The sequence below is a fragment of the Barbatula barbatula genome (assembly GCF_947034865.1).
Source record: "Barbatula barbatula genome assembly, chromosome: 12".
Classification (NCBI taxonomy): domain Eukaryota; kingdom Metazoa; phylum Chordata; class Actinopteri; order Cypriniformes; family Nemacheilidae; genus Barbatula; species Barbatula barbatula.
In genome coordinates, this window is record NC_136775.1 from 9,746,996 (window position 1) to 9,765,930 (window position 18,935).

At 37.6% G+C, this 18,935-nt stretch overlaps 3 protein-coding genes across 4 annotated transcripts; 1 reads left to right on the top strand and 2 right to left on the bottom strand.

The window, feature by feature from the left end:
* Positions 1-1,479: 1,479 nt before the first annotated feature.
* On the bottom strand, positions 1,480-4,465 carry s100v1 (S100 calcium binding protein V1). Its single transcript, XM_079469054.1, has 3 exons — positions 4,173-4,465; positions 3,396-3,527; positions 1,480-2,930 (listed from the first exon to the last, which is right to left on the bottom strand). Exons 1-3 carry the CDS (start codon positions 4,299-4,301, stop codon positions 2,757-2,759), a joined length of 435 nt encoding a protein of 144 aa, XP_079325180.1. The 5' UTR covers positions 4,302-4,465; the 3' UTR covers positions 1,480-2,756.
* A 380-nt stretch (positions 4,466-4,845) lies between these two features.
* dcst2 (DC-STAMP domain containing 2) lies at positions 4,846-10,800 on the bottom strand. 2 transcript variants are annotated; one of them, XM_079470414.1, is made up of 15 exons: positions 10,517-10,791; positions 9,942-10,112; positions 9,743-9,844; positions 9,444-9,638; positions 8,931-8,996; positions 8,484-8,697; positions 7,833-7,990; positions 7,221-7,385; positions 6,979-7,146; positions 6,487-6,587; positions 6,139-6,269; positions 5,748-5,878; positions 5,572-5,662; positions 5,147-5,228; positions 4,846-5,034 (listed from the first exon to the last, which is right to left on the bottom strand). In XM_079470414.1, the coding sequence occupies exons 1-14, from the start codon at positions 10,659-10,661 to the stop codon at positions 5,153-5,155; spliced, it is 1,914 nt and encodes a 637-aa protein (XP_079326540.1). In that variant the 5' UTR covers positions 10,662-10,791; the 3' UTR covers positions 4,846-5,034; positions 5,147-5,152. The 2 variants fall into 2 exon arrangements, with proteins under 2 accessions (XP_079326540.1, XP_079326541.1); XM_079470415.1 differs by lacking the exon at positions 6,979-7,146 and having other exon boundaries at positions 10,517-10,800.
* Positions 10,801-11,908: 1,108 nt separating this feature from the next.
* dcst1 (DC-STAMP domain containing 1) lies at positions 11,909-18,728 on the top strand. The gene is made up of 14 exons (XM_079470416.1): positions 11,909-12,060; positions 12,141-12,269; positions 12,475-12,614; positions 13,008-13,179; positions 13,267-13,410; positions 13,781-13,902; positions 14,052-14,206; positions 14,296-14,395; positions 15,023-15,118; positions 15,205-15,331; positions 15,442-15,558; positions 16,525-16,667; positions 17,759-17,869; positions 18,134-18,728. Exons 1-14 carry the CDS (start codon positions 12,018-12,020, stop codon positions 18,371-18,373), a joined length of 1,839 nt encoding a protein of 612 aa, XP_079326542.1. The 5' UTR covers positions 11,909-12,017; the 3' UTR covers positions 18,374-18,728.
* The last annotated feature ends 207 nt before the right edge of the window (positions 18,729-18,935 follow it).

Sequence of the window (18,935 nt, forward strand, 5' to 3'; positions counted from 1 at the left end):
TAATCTATAAAATAATAAGAAATTTGGAAATAAATAGAGTAGTATATTAGTTAAAAATAATAGTTTAAATAATACATAAGGAATTTACACTTTTCAAATATACAAATGTACTTCATAAATGATGTAATATATTGCATTATATATTTTCATTTCTTAATGGAAGGAATTTTGTAATGGATAATAAATCTGTATTATAGGCAGTTTAACAAAGGGTAACCATTTTGCTTCATTTTTCTTTTGTGCTCCATGTACATTTGTATTCAAACAGTGACTCTACTATAGCACAAAATTGATATACAAAAAACACACCAAATTGATGCATTTACTGTAACAATTAAAAAATGTATTTGTTTGTTGTTTTGAATACGCTTAAGTGATATTCTCCATACAATTGCTTTAAATGTAGCCTATGTATTTGTACGTATATTACATGTTTCTGTGTGTTGTGCACACTGTGCCCCTTAAAAAAATGGTGTGTATGACGCCTCGATTCCAGGGTTACCATTATTTTTTCAATAAAACTGCCAAAAAAGATTAGCTACATTGTGGTTTGATCTTAATGGTCTAACATAAACAAAGGATAACACTGCCAGATACTTCTCAAGAGGCAGGGAGGGAGACCCCAGTACCAGGCTCAGGAATGATAGGACTGATCCGTAAGTAACCTCTATGGGCATCTTTGAAAGAGAAATACTGAAAGGACTATTTATGGACTTGAAAATCTTACATATACAATTACAACGAATTGACAATACAATTCATTTACACATATAAGTTACAAATAAACACACATTACAAAGCTATTTAAATCTTAAATGCCCCTCAACTTTAATTTTGTCAGAAACACATTTCCACGATAGCGGAAACTGATAAATATTCCAGTAAGCCCCACCCACCTAACGCAACTCTTGCCCTGCGTTCCAATCAGCATACTATTCGAAAGTAGAATTCGTATGTCCTAAGTCGTAGAATGTTGAAAACAGTATTCCAAAGATTCCCGGATGGTCTAATACCGATAGAAATTCGAATTTCCGGTATAAATATAACAGCTGATACCCACAACTCACTGCGAGTAGGCGGAGTTTATTGACGGTCACTGCATTATTAAATTATATAACCGATGCGTAACTAAATTAACACATGTAAGTGTACAGTAAACATTAAATACGAAATAATGAATGAAATAAATACCTTAATCGAAAGAAGAGCTCTATTGCTGTTTGTATGTCCCAGTGTGTGCAACCTCTTTTGGAATGCCCTCAAAATAACCTATATTCCAACACAAAAATAGTTCCTACTTTTAGGGCATTGTGTAAGTAGGGGAATTGAAACGCAGGGAATATGTGTGTAATATGGTTGATTTTAGGGTATAATACCAAAACATTTAATCAATTATATGGTAGATTTAAGGGTATAATACAAAAACATTTAATCAATTGTATGGTAGATTTTAGGGTACAATACAGACACAATTAAATCATTTAATCACATTTAACATTTATTTAAACAATGAATGTTATACATTTAGCTATAGTCAGCCACAGACCTTATGCTTTGTGACACACATTTACTAATAATATCATACATTGTGTTAGAAGCCTCACAGTCAGGCACAGACCTCATTCTTGAGATCATGCTGTTAACACATGTTCACACTGTGTACATGTTTACACATACTGTGCACATTGTCACAAAGTAACACAAAATAGGTTGAATGTTCGAGTTGCTTCAACAGCGAGGTACATAAAGCGGAAACTGTTCTTATTTATGTCCTGGGTGAGGTGGGTGGATGTCTCTGGTGGGTTGTGTAACTTATTCTTTTTGTCAAACTTCCATCAACGGACTATGTTGAATTGAATTAGAAATGTTTTAAAGCAGATGCAAGAGTGCAAGTGCATCAAACTTATGCAGTTAATACAATGTACCAAAATTATAGTTTTCCTATTCACATTAAAGACAAAATGCAATAGTTTAAAGATATAGTTTTTAAAATTGTAATATAGTAGAACTGTTTTTTCTGACAGGCCTCCTGATTAAATGCCATCTACATTCCAGTTTCTTCAGCATTTTTTAATTTGTTGTTCATTTTCCTTTTGTTGTGTTATTGTCGTTCACATGTTTTGGTGTCTTGAATACCACCTTGCTATTGCACAATGACTTTGTACAAACATATACAGTATATAGCATGTATATAATGTAGCGCAGAGAAGACTTAAAGATCTGACAGATTTTATGAATCATTTTCTTAAAGCTACATTCATGAACTATGTGATGCAGTTATTTTATTCGTCAACCATATAACACTCTTATCATCACAATCAGCTCAATACAAACAGAATATTCCACGATGGTCACATCTAACACATAACAAATACATTTTTCGTACAGTAAGTATAAAATAGTACAAATTTGGGCAGGCTGAAAGTGACAGTGGGCCAATACAAAATCCTGCAGCACCAGAACAAATGAGGAACTAAATTACCCAATGAATCTTACATTATCAGGCCAGGCAGGTGCGGCTCCGGTTACACTAATGGTAGAGATTACTTGTGGTCTATGCAGTAGCGGCTTGTTGAGTATTTATTTAAGGAGCTCCATAACAACCTGTGCATTTATGATAAGACCACAGTGAATACAACAAAGACCAGCAGAGTGGAATGTACAATATTGCAGAGGGTGATGGTGGGGACTGAATGGATGTATTTTCAAAAGAGTGACAGTGTTGTTTGCTCAGGGCTGTTCCTGCACTGGCCATTTCAGAGCAAAATACATTTCACACATTTCACATGCTTCTCTTTGCTCTGCAATCCACACTGAGAATTAGCTAGAGAATCCACCAGCCCCCAAAAATCCTTAAACGTGACGCCCTTCCCTTCTTCCACGCCCATGTCCTTCAGGAGTTTGTTTAGCCCTTCCTGGTCTCCTGCGGTCTGGAAGAGAACGAGGCGTGTAATTTATTACATGTTAGAAAGATATGGTTTGCTGACTAAATGCTTTCATCATACTTTCAGCTAAAAGAAGCTTCATATATGTATTTGCTTAATAATGAATTTCTAATTTCTTTAATGTACTATTGAAGCTATTAACACAACATTAGTTCATTCAATCACTTTCAAAATTATTTAGACTAAATTCTAGAGACTTTGCTGAAAAAGATGCATTGTGGCATCATGACACCGTCCTGGTAATTCTGAACTCCCATTCCATCCCATTCCTGAAAATGCTTTAAGACTTCATATAGATATGTTCTTTGCATAATTCCTCTGTATTACAATCAGGTTGTTTTGTCATACAAAATGGCATTTTACAAACTAACATTAATACATAAATCAATGTACATAATTTCATTTGAACTGAGAGAGACGGCTATAACAGGTGATAAAACAATGGCTTACCTTCACCATGCTGGGCAGCTCTTTAGAAAGCATGCTTTGGAATTCCTGGACTGTGAGTGTGTTAGCATTGGTCGCTGATGCCGAGTGGAAGTTTGTGACCAGGGTGTTGAGGGCCAGTTCTAGATCTGTGTACTTCAGACAGAGGGAATAATGTAAGCACAGATCAACACTTAACACAGCCAAACGGTGAACACCTCACTGATAGCCAGGGTGATTCTTGTTATCAATACAATCTCAGAACTCAGAAGTGTTGTCACAATGTTGAAACTATCCTTCCTGAAACTCTCTCATTTTCCGGAGACTTTTCTGAAGATGATCAGCCGTAAGCTTTAAATATCATCTTTTAAAGTGAATGCCCAAGCTGCACTCCTTTTGAAATTCTACTGTACGGGTTTCAGTTGTAATCCTTTGTTTGCCGCTGAACAGAAGCTGTAGAGACCTGTTATCTACCTCCACTCCTACAGTGCATGCCTGCGCTTTACACACTCGATCCTATTTGCTTACTGGGCGTTGGCCACAAGAAAAAAGAATGAATGAAACGAAATGGAAATAAATAAATGGCCAAATCAATTACTTTCATCAGATTTAACTGTTTAAATTAATCTATATTCACAATACTCATATAGCCCACATATTATTTTGGTCCCTTTGAAATAGCCAACCGAATTGATCAAAACAAATGGCTTCAGATGTGGCTTGCAAGTTTCTCTTAAACTATCTACTTTAAAACAAGGTAACAAGGTAATAACTTTAGAAAGGCTTCGCAGCTTAACTTACCTCTGTAGCCATTGCGTTCCTTTCATATCCCGATGGTGCGGAAACTGCAGGTGAAGTGGAGCGATAGTATTTTATCACCTGACCTGCGATGCCGCGCGCACCTCCGACCCTCCCACTCATCACAGCCATACGAATAATAAAAGTTTGAATGGGAAGTTCTTATTTAATCGATTTGCTGAGAATCGATTAAATAAAAAGGGCGCCATCTCCGTTTAACAGTTAAAGGGAAAGTTTACCCCCAAATAAAGATACTTTCGTCATTCACCGACCCTCATTTCATGCCAAACCTGTATGACTTTCCTCTTCCTGCTTAACACGAAATATTTTTTGAAGAGCGATTAAACAACACTGGTCCCCATTGATTTCCATTGTATGAATGAATGCAAAACCACAAAGACATTTTAAAATTTTCTTTTGTGTCCCACGGAAGAAAGAGTCGAACATTGGCTTTGAATAACATGCGGGTGAATAAATGATGACAGCATTTTTATTTTAGGTGAACTATCCCTTTAACGGCAGATTGCATTCGGAGGCGACTCATGCCGGTCATTCCTCTGCTTAAGAATGTAACCAGTCAAACCACTTTCTGTTTTATGTCGTGCCGAGATACATTTTTATCACTTGTATCTGACATAAATGCAGTTTCACCGTGTAAAAATGAGAACACAGGTTTCAGGCTATTCACGCTGGTTGCTGCCACAACACATTTAATTTATACTTCAGGAAATAGTGCTCTCCATTAAGTTCTGCTGATGCATAAATGTCAGTTCACATGCTTTGGCCTTTCACACAGTTTTTACAGTTGGTGTTTAGAAGACTGGGTTGGTTGCTGGTCCATATGGAAGGGTTTTGACTTGGATTACTGAAACACACAAGCACAATGAACAATATATTACTTTTTATTATTTGACATCTGTTTAACTCCTAAATGTATGATTGATAAAAGGTAAACAATGCAAAGTTTTTTATAGTACATGAGCTCAGACTCTCTCCTGCCTCATCTGTGATGTTGTAGCATCCTCACATAAACTGACATCCTCTTCATCACTGGAGTCTCTGGAACTCACAAATACAGCACAAACCGTATATATTTAGAACAAACTTCCCTGTTTTAAAATGAAATAAGATGCAAACTAAATTAAAAATATTGCAGAATAACAATATACAAAATATTCCTGTGGTTTTTACACTTGTTAGATACAAGTTTGTCTGTCAATTACAACAAAAATTAATGTTGACCAGGACATTAAATTGGGGGCTGACAACTTTGTGCTTAAAATAGAAGTCTGAGGGGCAAACATTCAACAATGCTACTGCATATCAGATGCTGTCATCAGAGCATTAACCCTTTTGGAATATTGCATGATTTTGTCTATCAATGTTTTGTCACATGACATACAGCTCCTGCTCTGAATCATGGAACACGAGGGACCCCATACAGATGGCACAAATGTTTCCTATCAGCTGAAAACACAGCGAGCAGTAACATCCTGCAAAAGAAGCCAGTGGTGAAAATCAATTTTTCAGTTTGAAATGTCATTTATGATGTTTCTTGAATCTGTAGTGAGAACTGACCTGTGCAGTTAGGGGCAGAGCAGATGTGTGCTTCATTTTCATCAGCTATCTTCTCCAACACTTTCCCACAGGCCATGCAAGATTGTTTATTGATATTCAGAAACCTGTTTATGATGGCACCTCCTGGCAGGCTGTGAAAATGTGCACTTGACATTTCACATCATGTTTTTGTTTCTACATACATTTAGAAAGTAGTGTAGGGCACATTAACTTTTGTACTAATAAGGTTCCTAGTGAAGAATGGAGAAGATGCCTGTTCACCTAACATTCTTGTCATCCGTCCAAATAAATGTGTGAGGATATTTAATTTGCACTAAGCGAATCAAAATATGTATTTAATGTTGTTGTGTTTTGATATCAAATTTTCAAGTAGAACAAATTAGTGTCCTACCGTTCGGCCAGAGTTTGTATTACGCCATTGTGTTGCTGGTCCATCCTGTTCCGTGTTACAGCTCTCAGAAGGGCTTTTCCTAAAGACTGACGCTGAGAGAGAATGTGCCTGTGGAGGTACCGAATCCTTTGCTGAAACGCACATATGCACATTTTAAGCTACTCTTAGAGGCATGGTAGGAAATGGTCAGGGGTTTGATTCCAAGAGAAAACATTGAAGATGTGATGTAATAATGCAATATAGTTCAAGTAGGAGGGTGCTATGGCTCTATATCAGCATGGCTGTGATTTGGCAGAGCCACGAGGCCGCAGGCAATAACAAAGCCAACTGATGAACGTGTTGTCTTACTTTTTCTCTTTGGGGATGATATCTGGCACACACAAATCTCTGTAAACGTTTGACGAAGCCACCAGCAATCACAATAAACAAAGTGACTCCATAAAGAAGACCTTTGTTTGAAGAGGAGACAAAGATCAGGCATATAACCAAATGACAAGGAAAAGTGAAAATGTTCCTATTGTTTTAGCTATCGTTAAATTTAAATGGCAGATATAAAAACATAAAGGTGCAGTTAAATAAAGCAGTGTCAGTTATTTAGTGACACCTAAAGGTTGAGTGAGATTGAGATATTTAGTGTAAATATCTTAACCACACGAGATTTGAGCTTTATAAATAGTTTTTTGGATTGATTGACTGAAATGTACAGCTCGGTGTACTAGGTGTCTTTCCAATCATGACCACAAGGGGTCACTGGAAAACACTACATGTACTGAATGGATGTTACTTTTGCATTTTTTGTAGAGCTGTACACAAATGCACATGTCTTAACTGTAGCTGTACCGATAAGCATGTATCTCATGTAGTCTGGCTCAAAGGGCTTTACAAGACATTTCTTGCTGAGCACAGTGATGTTTCCTTTCTGTAAGATGTCAAATGAAGCAACAATGTCCCTGAAGATATCAGAAGCGTATCCAGACCCATTTACCTGCATTGCAACCACTACAGGAGCTGAAAAGTGTACAAACACATTACAAAAAAACTATACAAAAAAATTCAGAAACCATCCAATAGATCTAGCGTACCTTTGGTCACGATCTCTCCCTGAGCTTGGTGGTGCACCAGGTCAAACACCCAAAACACCAGCAGGTCCACAGCTATCAGTATTCCGCTCATAGCCATATACCTGAGCAAAGACAACACCTGACCAATCACAGCCCGTCTCTCTCTTACAGTCAGATACAGAGAGCCTGGAAGAAACATAATGATTAGTCATTCTAGATCTTGAAATTAACTGTTCTTTTATCTTGTGTAGTTTGTTGGTTCTTTTCGAGAGTCAACAAATATTTGTTTTTAAATTATTATACGGTTGGATTACTTGCATATTTTATGACCAGAATCTATTTTTTTAGTTAGGACCCATCGGATGGAATCACCTCTGTTCTAGAGCAATATATTTTCCTATAGCACTCTGTGAATCATATTGTCCACTGGTGCTTGTTGATGAAGTTGCCCTTGTGCACTTTTCTCATCATGGCTTCTTTCTACTCAGGGTCCTCCTAAACACTTCTAAACCTCTCAGGTTCTTTCTGCTTTATTTCTCATATTTATATGTCAATGAACATACTTTACTTTCTTCCTTCCACACACTTTGGCCCTCCACCCCACACCGTCTATCTACTGACTCACACACTCACATGGCCTGATGTAGGTGCAAGTTTCTCTGTGGCTGAGAGGAAGTACAACTTCTTTGCCTTGTCTTGAGAACTTCCTGTCCATTTCAATAAACTGCTGTGTTATGTAGAGGTTGTCAAATTCATCATTATGAAGGTACCGATTCTTGTATAGAACGGCCCTATTCATAAACAGAAAAAGACATCTTATGATTGTATAAATAGTAATGGATATTTACATTTTACACGTACTTTTACATTCAGCACGGACAAAACAAAATGTAAAAAGACAATTAAAAATGAATTAACATGTTACATTAGTTGAAATAAATAATTTCAACTGTGACAGTCTTGATATTAAAGGGATTATTCACCCTCTTGTCATTTCAAACCTTGTCTGCAGAACACAAAAATCTATGTTTTGGAGAATGCTGGTAACTGAACGACAGCACTACCCAATCATTTCCATAGTACAGACAAGCAAAAACCAAAACTAATGCAAGTCAATGCACTGCCATTGTTCGGTTACCATCATTCTTCAAAATTTCTTCTTTTGTGTTCTGCAGAAGAAAGTAAGTAATGCAGGTTTGAAATGACAAGAGGGTGAGTAAATGATGACAGAATTTGCATTTTTTGGTGAACTCTTCACTTAATGTGGTAAATTAAACTACATACTGGAGATACATGTAGAGAAGCAGGAGGAAACCCAAGTATGCCAGTAGGACCTTGAGCTCCTGCAGGAGGACCAGCTCCTCAGATACCTCCTCCATGATCTTCTGAGCTGCCTCCTGCATTGACTGGCTGCTGTTCAGCTGCACGTCAAAGTGGATTTTGGTGGAAATGTTGAACTCAAACTCTTTCTTAATTCGATCAAACGCTGTAATGGTGGCTAGGGGTAACAACAACCATGAGTAGTGCAAAAATGGCAAGGAAACCAAACTGAAAGAAAGCTTAATATACCTTAACATAACTTTTAGTGTGAAATTCACAAAAAAAACAGTGTAGCAGATACCACATGCTTCTTTGGAGTAACAGTTTTAATGGTGAATTACATGTATTTAGATGTTTTTGAAATCCATGTTAGTAAATCACACAGACCAAGTTCAGAAGGGCCGTACTTACGAAAAGCCAAAGAAATCTTCATGTGGTTAGCAATATATGATGGCAAGATGCAGAACAGCTCTCCCACTGTCAAAAAGTTATTAAAGTAAGCTCCACAAGGCTGTCCAAGATTCAGTTTAATTATGATTCTTTAGCTAGAATACAGGCCATATTTGTATTTGGGTGCATCTAACACCATCTGTTATATTTATCAGCCTGTTTAATTTAATTTAAATTATGTAAACTTAATAGACTTTGGATATATTAAGAAGTCATATAGACGCAGAGAGGCTTGTGAGATTTATGGTACTAAAAAGTCTTTACATCACAAGAACCACTTTCTGTGAATTACAATTATATACAATGGCAAAGTGGACATCATTCCAAATGTAATAAAGTTAAATGGCCATGACATAAAAAATAAACAGGATACTGTAAATTACAGTAGGCATCAGTGAACCATGCGCATGAGACTTCCTGTTAGGGGAAAAACCAGGGACCTCAAGGGTCTAATCATATGCCAGAGATACGCACCACGTGCAAGACCGCAGAGCGGCTGGAATCCGTCCAGGAGGTTGCAGAGGAACGAGAACACAGAGAGCAACTCCATGCAGTCCTCACGGGCATCATCAAAGAGTGAAATGCACTTCTTATGTGGCATACCAACTTTATCATTACACACGTCACCAATACTGGCCAAAAAGTGCAGGACATTTCTCAGACTACGAGCTGAAGGGTAAACAGAGAGAAATGCATTTAAACAAATATTACATAATGTTTGAAAATGTTAATGTGACGTCATTATGGGATGTTTGTATCAATGGCATTCTCACCGACATGCCTTACAGATTCCGTCAAGGTGATGATTAGATTTTGTGCTCGGCCTGCCATAGAGTAGGCATTCCTTGCAATCTCTTTGATCTTATTAAGGGCCGCTAAACATAAAATGCAGTTAGAGATCAGATGATGGATGGATGGATGGATGGATGGATGGATGGATGGATGGATAGATAGATGGATAGATAGACATACGCTGCAGTGGGTAGAGGGACCTCTGAAGAAGTTGTTGAGTCTGATTCTTGACCAGTTCTGCACCACAGATGATACTGTCTGCGGCACGTTCAACATTCTCCATCGTGTTGCTCACTGGGCCTTGAATAACCAAGGTACAGATGAGGCAGAGAATGAAATTTTTACCTGTCTCTGAGAGAGAGAGAAAGAGAAAGAAAGAGAGAAAGAGAGAAAGAGAGAAAGAGAGAGAGAGAGAGAGAGAGAGAGAGAGAGAGAGAGAGAGAGAGAGAGAGAGAGAGAGAGAGAGAGAGAGAGAGAGAGAGAGAGAGAGAGAGAGAGAGAGAGAGAGACAGAGAGAGAGAGAGAGACAGAGAGAGAGAGAGAGAGAGAGAGAGAGAGAGAGAGAGAGAGAGAGACCCAGCAAGTTAGCAACAGCATTGAAAGCTAATTGGTTCAAATTAGTGGATAGCAGTTACTTGACAAAATATTTACATCTGTATGATGTGTAAACAGTTAATATGGTTATTTTCCGTTTATATACAATAACAACTATGCGTTTATAATTTTTGTAATCAAATTGACAGGCATGCGGTTACTCGAGCACAACATCGGCAGCATCAGCATGACGTTGGTTCGCACGCGGTCGGAGAGTCCCGATCCAAACCCGACCAATGCGGCGAGGATGCCGGTGGTGATGACGCAGAACCAGATGTTGTGGTTTTGGATGTACAGTGCTGTCATACCGTAGACTGAGGCTAGGAACAAGCCCAACACAAATCCACAAACACTGCGTTGCGCCTGACGCACCGCCGAGATGCGGCGCAGACGCGACAGCTTTCTACGGAAAAGCGTTGGAAACGGTTTGCTTGTCTCTATCAAAACCATCCTGAATCGAGTGAGAAAAATATATTCGTGATTAGAAATTATTAGAAGGATAGACACAAACAGAACTTGATGAATATATAATAAGTACACGTATTTTACTCTTACCTGCCTAATATGTCTTGATGAGATATAAACAGAAAAGTTAAAATTATAAACTGCTCTTCAACGAAAGATATACTGTAACAAATGTTTGTTTCACGTTTACAAGCATTTCAGTTATCCAGACATGTGAAATGGCTGGCACGGTAGATGTATTTAAATGAAATCCACGACTGAGTCGTTGCACGGCATCTTTCAAAACTGACTTGTTCTGCAATATTTTTCTATAGCAGTGAAGAAACGAACCAGCAATGTCGCGTCTCAGAGAAACTAGTGGAAGTAAAGCGCCACACTCAAGTGGGTTTTTCACTTTTAGGCACAGAAATAAAAGTTAAAGTGAATAGAATAATATGTAATTGGTATTATTGTATTTGCAGCTTTGGAGCAGGTGAGTAAATGTATTCTGCCACCTGGAGCTCATAGGTTCCTGTTCGGTGCCATGTCAGACTTTCCTGTGATCAGACGCGTCCTAGGCGCTGTGTTTGGAGTTCTGAGTGGGGTGGGTAAGTACTAGAGCAGCAAAATCTTATTCTTAAATATTAAAACTATAGGTCTATTAATAATATGATTCATTAGTTTTTTATAATACATACAGTAGGCTATTATTGTTACACGCAAGGTTATGTCATCATTATTGTGAAACGGCCGGCACGCAAAAAAAAACGTTTGGTAACGTTGCCTTCAGTGCTCTCGGAAATTCGATAATTCCCACTTCAACCCGGAGATAAGTTATGAATTTCTGAGAGAGGCAGCTACTTTTACCCGTCAATCATTTTGCTCGTCCACTGTGGCCGACGAGAAGCGAAGAACGATATTTTCCTACTGTTTTTATCAACTAATGCTGAGGTACATCATTTAAACGTAGTTCTCTGATTTGGTTCATTAAACTTCTCTAAAGTTTGAGATAACATGCTGCTTCCCATATAAGTCTCTTGCGTTGCTCACAACTGCGCCTGCGCATGTCAATGGAGGGCGGGATTTTAAATGAAGAGGCGTGTCTAATGGTTCACAATTTGTTTCCTTTGGAATCTTTATACATATAAAAGCAAGGTGGATTTGATGTGGTTGACATGTTTTTAAGGATTGTTCTTCGGACTCATTCACAATATTGCCATGACAACAGTACCGCGCATTGTTGTTGGATATGTGTTTGTGGGTGAGTAGATATATATTTACTTTATCAGAAGAGGTAAATAAATACTTGAACATTTGAACAATATTAAATGTGGTGTGCAGGTCTATGCATTCTTGGAGGCATATCTTCCCCACAGTTTCGCTGCTCGGTCCTACTGATGTTTCCTAGTATGCTTGGCTCAAAAGGGCGCACATTCCTCATAATTTTTGTCCTCCATGGACTTTACCAGGGTAAATCCCGAAACATGATTACATAACACAATGCAATAATAGTTAAATATAATCAACAAACTTTACTTAATTATTAAAAATATCTAAATAAATATCTAAGACAGGCATTTTTTCAATGAGACATTGTGAGCCGTCTTCAGATTCTAACCACACCCTTCGCCCAACCATCTGTTTTTCTGCCCATCACCTGTTTTCTTCCCATCAGGCCCAATTGCAAATATCCAGCGTAATGTGCAGGATGTGGCCTTTTCCATGGGCTGTAATATAGACCTGCAGGTAACACATAGCAAGGTTATGTGGAGAATGGTAACAGAGCCGTTTGTGGAGGTAGTAAAGGAGATAGTGGTGAGTTCTGACACTTTACATATACTTAATTTACATTATTCATAAGGTTATATAATGTGATATATTATCATATACATTATCTATAATATATTATCATAGATATAATAGATGGTTTTTTGGTTCAAAGTATTGTAGTCTGACTCTGAACCCACACAATAAGGATCTTTGTTCCGTTTGTTTAAATTCACAGTAAATTTCAGACAGGTGCTTTTAATTGCAAAGGATTATGCAAACTATATGAAACTGTTGTTATTGGGAAGCAACTGCCATTCCCCTTTCCTTACCTCAGGTTGGAAATGTAATTTGCAAACTAACTTCCAAAATGTAAATACTGCCTTTATGAATGATGAAAATTATTTTACATATATCTCCTATGAATCCATCTCTACTCAGAATGACAGTGAGGAATTTCAGAAAGAGGCACAGAGTGTGAGCCGACAGTTCCAGAAAGTTCGGGATGAGGTAATGGGTCAGTACGGATATGACTCTCTTGGTAACGGCTCTGTGCACACAGCTAACAGCACACAGGAGGAGTATGTGGAGAAGACAATAGCACGCTGTGACTGTGAGTATAAATGACACGAAAACAAGGTTCTTTTTTCTTACCTTTTCTTTATTCCTGTGTTTGTTAAATTATGTTTTTTTCTAACAGATGTGGTGCAACAGGGTATAGGCCGGTGTCATAACTGGTTCAGCGATAAGTGGGATGCGTGTATGAATGCCATTCAAGCTCCTCTTATCAACCACTTCCTCTGTGTACCAATGAAATTCAATTTTCTCTGTGATGTCATGAGAGGTAAAGGTCCTAATTTTAATTCAACACAATAATATGTTTCTACTGTGCCAGTGGTTTTGATTATTATTTGCCCTGCCAATATTATTACTGTCCCCATCACAATGTTTGATATTTACCATGGCATAGTATCTATAAATTGTTCCTGACCACAATGTTTATAACACTGAAAACCTGAAGTTTTCAATACATAAAAATGCATGCAAATGATTAACCCATGTACTGTAAGAAGTAGTGTAGCACAACTAGATCAATTATTTTCGTTTATTTTTATTGGTAAACCCAGAGCAGTTTCTTGTTTACTGATCTCAACGATCAACATTGAGGTTCCCAGATGTATTTTCTCTTAATAATAGAGTTGTTTGTCTCCCAGTAATGACACCGTGGTGCACAGAAAAAATTCCAGTTGAGGGAAACTTTGGTCAGACCTTTGACAAACTCGATTACTCCATTAACCGACTTGCAGAACACTTCACCACAAATGCCGTCTTTAAGGTGCTGCAAACCCTCTTATCTCATAAAAAATAAATCAGTGTGCTTAAACATTATATGTCAATTAGGATTAGAAAGCGTCGATTATTGTGATTGTGAAACTGACATTAACAACTTTTAGTGAACAATAACCTTTTCTTTTGGCCTTTCAGAAAATAGAGCAGCAGTCAGTTTTTGGAGTGAACATCATTCAGGATTTCTCTAAAGAACTGAGTCGTGTGTTCGAGGAGAAAGCATTCATTGCTAAGCAAATAGCTAAAGTCATTAATATCCTCCTCTCTTTCACCTTCATCACTGTGTTCACCTCGTACGTTCTTCATAAAAACAAAACTTGCATTTGCAAATTCATCGCTCATCAAACTGTTGTTTAGTGTAGTTTAAACACTTTATTTGCAGAGCATTTGGATACGTTCGCCAGTTTAGCAGAGATATTTGCTTCGACAACGTTTACATTACAACCTATTTCAGACAGATTGATGCCCGTAGAACGAGAGCGGTAAGTTACAACCTTAGATTTTTCACATATCTAGACCAGTAATCAGGGTACATTTTCAGAAACTTAGATTTATACATCATCTGAAAGTGGAATAAATAAGCTTTCCATTGATGCATGCTTTTTTTGAACAATATTTGATTGAGATGCAACTATTGCAAGATCTGGAATCTGAGGGTGAAAAAACGAAATATTGAGAAAATCACCTTAAAAGTTGTAGGCGCTGTAGCAGGCCGTTACTAAGAAGAAACTGGTTTGTTTTAATGCTCTCTATTGGCTCTCCGCTGTATTGACTTTGTGGAGAGTAGATGAATCAGAACTCAGAAATGTTAAGCTTTACATAGATACCAAACTGAAGTGAGTAATACTCAAAGAGTGGGCAGCAGCAAGCGATGTTTGTAGGCATTTTTGTTCCTAATTTATTTACATTATTTATTTACAATTACTATTATTTACAAAATATCTTCATGCAACATGATCTTGACTTTTGGCATTAAGAAAAATATATCATTTTGACCCATACAATGTTTTGTTGGCTATTTGCTACAAAGATACCCGTGCTACTAATGACTGGTTTTGTCATCCAGAGTCACATATATGGTTTTGAACTACTTAAAACATCTGTTCTAGGGGAAAAGGCATTTGCTGCCACTGAAGAAAGTAGAGCAGGAGAGTTTGATCAACCCTTGGAGCTTCTCTATTCACCCCAGCGAGCTCATGCCTGTGGTACTTTATAATAAGACAGAACATATTTTATTAGCAAACTTAAGATAGTTATGGTTATAAAGAGATACTGTATGTTTCCTGTGCAGATTGTGGGATTCCTGCAGGTTGTGTCTCTGGCTTTGTTTGTTGGTGTTCTGCTTGCTGTTGACGGAATCCTTTACAACATCTTTGATCTCATCCGAAGACACACTTTCACCGAGTACTCAGTTACTAGTAAGCTCAAATAAACACAGACAGACACAAAGTAAAACGCAGTTGTGCTACTACTTTTGTATTAATTGATGTAAAATATACATAACACATCTCACTCTTTATTTTCTAAGGTGTTCGTCAGGCAGATATTGCAATCGGGGGAGATTCAATGTTAGCCAGACTTCTGCGGAAAACCATTGGCGCCTTCAACACCTCCTCCAACCTTGATGTACAATCCAGTAACTTGCGTAGGTTATCGACATTAAAAAAGGTTGTTGCAGTGCACACCAGTGTAGACAGCTTCATTGCTTATAATGAGAGTAATTTTCTTTAAACTGGTGTGGACAGTGTTATGTTTCCTAACAAAAACATTTTCAATTCAACATGCAACGTTATGATGGTTGTAAAAGCAGTGTTTGTTGACATTTGTTGGGGCAGTGTGATCAAGCCATTTTAAGATCACTTCACATCTCTCTGTTTTTGTTGGAGCAACCTTCGCCCATGTACTCAGACAGATCTCAGCTCATGATTATCTTAATTAATACGCCGTTTACCCACAAGCCAGAGATGGAAACAGAATTTAGCGCTTTTCTGTTAAAATGTCATTGCAAAAATATTTGGCTTCATCATTTTTCGACAGTTCTAGAGTCATGAATTGCACAGTGTCTGCTGCAGGTGGCGGTTGGCCCAACGATTCATTCTGTCTCTACTGAGACCAAGTGACGTATTTGCTTTGGCTGCCTGTTTAATCTGATCAGAGTTCATTTCAGAGCTCTGCTTGTGTCTGTGTGTCTCATCCAAATAGACCTGATGTTGACCTATAGGCACATGGCAATACACACACAGACTGGCTGATGAGAGGACTATTTATAACACACTGGCATGATGTGACCCGTCAGGAACTCTGTCAGCCATTGTACTATTTAGTTCCTATGTAACCTGGCGAAGCAATGGAGTAATATGATGATTACCTTAAATAGCTGCAGTTATTCATGTCTATAAGTGATGCATCAACTAAGGTCCATTCGTCAATGTAAATGGAAAGAAACTGTTGCATTATGACTTAATAATGACTGAGAGTTTAGATAAAAGCAGCATTCATTTACTGCAACACTGGTATGTGCATTAGTATTTTCTGTGGAATATTTTCTTCATCTTGTGCAATTATTTACCAGAGCTGTCTTAACTGTGGGTATGTATATGTGTGTTTGTAGACTGTTTGCCACAGCCACATGCTTTAAACCAGTCAAACTACCTGTGGATCTTCATTCCCCTGTTACTGATGGGCGTTATGTGCTGTCTTCAGGTTTACACTAACCGTCTGCGGAGGGTCATCACTGCCTTTTACTTCCCCAAGGTAACACCACCTTCCCAGGACTAGATTGTTAAACCACACCCTTTTATGCTATGTATGGGGTAACACTGGACATCATAGTATTTACAATCTAACCTGGGGACCCAGTACCCCTATGCACAATTTTGTGGAGATTATATGGATGGTTTTAAATGGAGAAAACATTATGGTTGTTATGGGTAGCTTGAAAGTACGGCTGTCGTGTATGTCAATCAGTCATATTGTTGGCCAGTAATAAACATAAGCTTTTCTTTGGCTAATGAGATTAAATGTCACACTTTATCACGTTTAATATTACATAACCAGAAAGATGCAGTAATCATTGGACTTATTGAATGTGTCGAGCTAATCCATAGCCATGTTCTGTAAGTTTACTGTATTTCATTTATGAAAAGATATTGGCACCATTCACAGTCAGTGATTTTCACAAAAACATTGCGTGTACATTTTAGCAGGTGAGCATGCGTGTATTTATAGTGGGTAATAATTATTATTTTGAATGAAATAATAGACGCTTTGAAGACCTGAACTCCACGTCCAGGCTTGGCCCAGTTCTATGGTGCTGTACATGTCAGAGTCCGCAAATTAATACTCTTTCACAATTTAATCGTTTGGTCATGAATGTTTCAGATATTCTGATTCAGCAAGTCAAAGTCTGTCACTCCGAATGCAGTGCAAAGAGTGGAAATGTTCTCACTCTGACTGAGTGAAAATGTGTTGTCAAGTTTGTGTGTGTGTGGTAAAGGACTAATAAGATAAGAGGGTTTAACAGTAATAGCATTAGATTTGCGGCATTCTGAGGGCCCTTGGGGAGGATTAGAGGACCCCTGTAAGGTCTGATTCAGCTTCTGTGTTGCCACACTTCATGAAGTATTAGCTCATTTATGAAGAGGTGAACTGCTAACATGTGTGTGTGTGTATATATGTTCTTTTGTCCATCATTGAGTCTTCACAACCACACTAAATAAAATTGTACAATCCTGTTTTATTTAACCTTTTTTACAGGTTCAAGAAGTTCATGGGTTCATTTTGTATTAGATTTACATTTGTCATTTTACATAGTGAGATGAAGCTCATCTGATCATGGTTTACAGAGAGACAAGAAACGGATCATCTTCCTCTACAACTTGCAGATCCAGAAACGAATCTGCTTTATCATCAGGCAACGCAAGCGGCTGAGGAATCGAAAACAAACATTTAAAACGGTTTGTGTAATAAAGTGGAGTTAATTCACTTCATATACAAAACTGGCAACTGTTTTGTGAGAGATCCGATAAACAAAAACAATCACAACATTCTTTTAAACCTGCAGCTCTACATCTGTAGCAGTGAATGTTAACATAACAGTCAGCACATGTAATAACTTGTTTAAATACTTTTAGGATATTGGATAACAAATCTCAAAATATACATTTACAAATCTTCACAACTTATTTTTTAGTTACTGAATGCTTCCTCTCTTCTTCCAGATGCTGTCGGGTCTGTTTGTTTCTCTGAAGCATGTGGGTTGCAGGCTGCACTGGTGCTGGGTATGTGATGGTTTTGTGAGGCAGAACCAGGCTGTGGTGTGCAGTTCTGATGGCTGCACAATCATCTATTGTCAGCAGTGCTGGAGGGACTTGGGTAATATCTGCTATGGCTGCTCCCCTCAAAACCAGAGTGAACCTCAAGACAGCGGCTCTGATTCTGATGTGTACTATGGCTGTTAATAGGATCTGGATATTCAAAGCATAACACTTCCTTACAATTACAGGCATTAAACACTAATCTGTAATGTTCTTATTTATTAACTTATTATAAAAATGCCCTATTTTCCTGGGCAAGTTACCCCAAAGTAATTTTTTTTATTTATTCGCTCTCATGTCATTCAAAATTGATATGAATCTTTTGTGAGAAGATATTTTGAGAAATGTCACCAAAGTGTTTTTTTCTCCATTCTGGGAAAGTTAATAGGGGCTGTTTGGTTACCAGTGTTCCTAAAAATATTTGCTTTGTGCTCTGGAGAAGAAAGTCATACAGGTTTAGAATGATGCGAATGAGTGAATAATAAAACAATTTGGAGTGATCTTTTTGGTGTAATATCCCTTAAACATGGTTTTATTATAGCTAAAATTAAATTTATGGTAGATTGATTACCATTTATATAACCTTTTTTGTAACAAATATTAGGGTTAAACTATGGTAATATTTCAAAAATAAAGTTAAAATGTAAAATTTAAAAACTTGGAATATTGATCAAATATGTTTGTCTTCTTTTTAAAATGTTGTGAT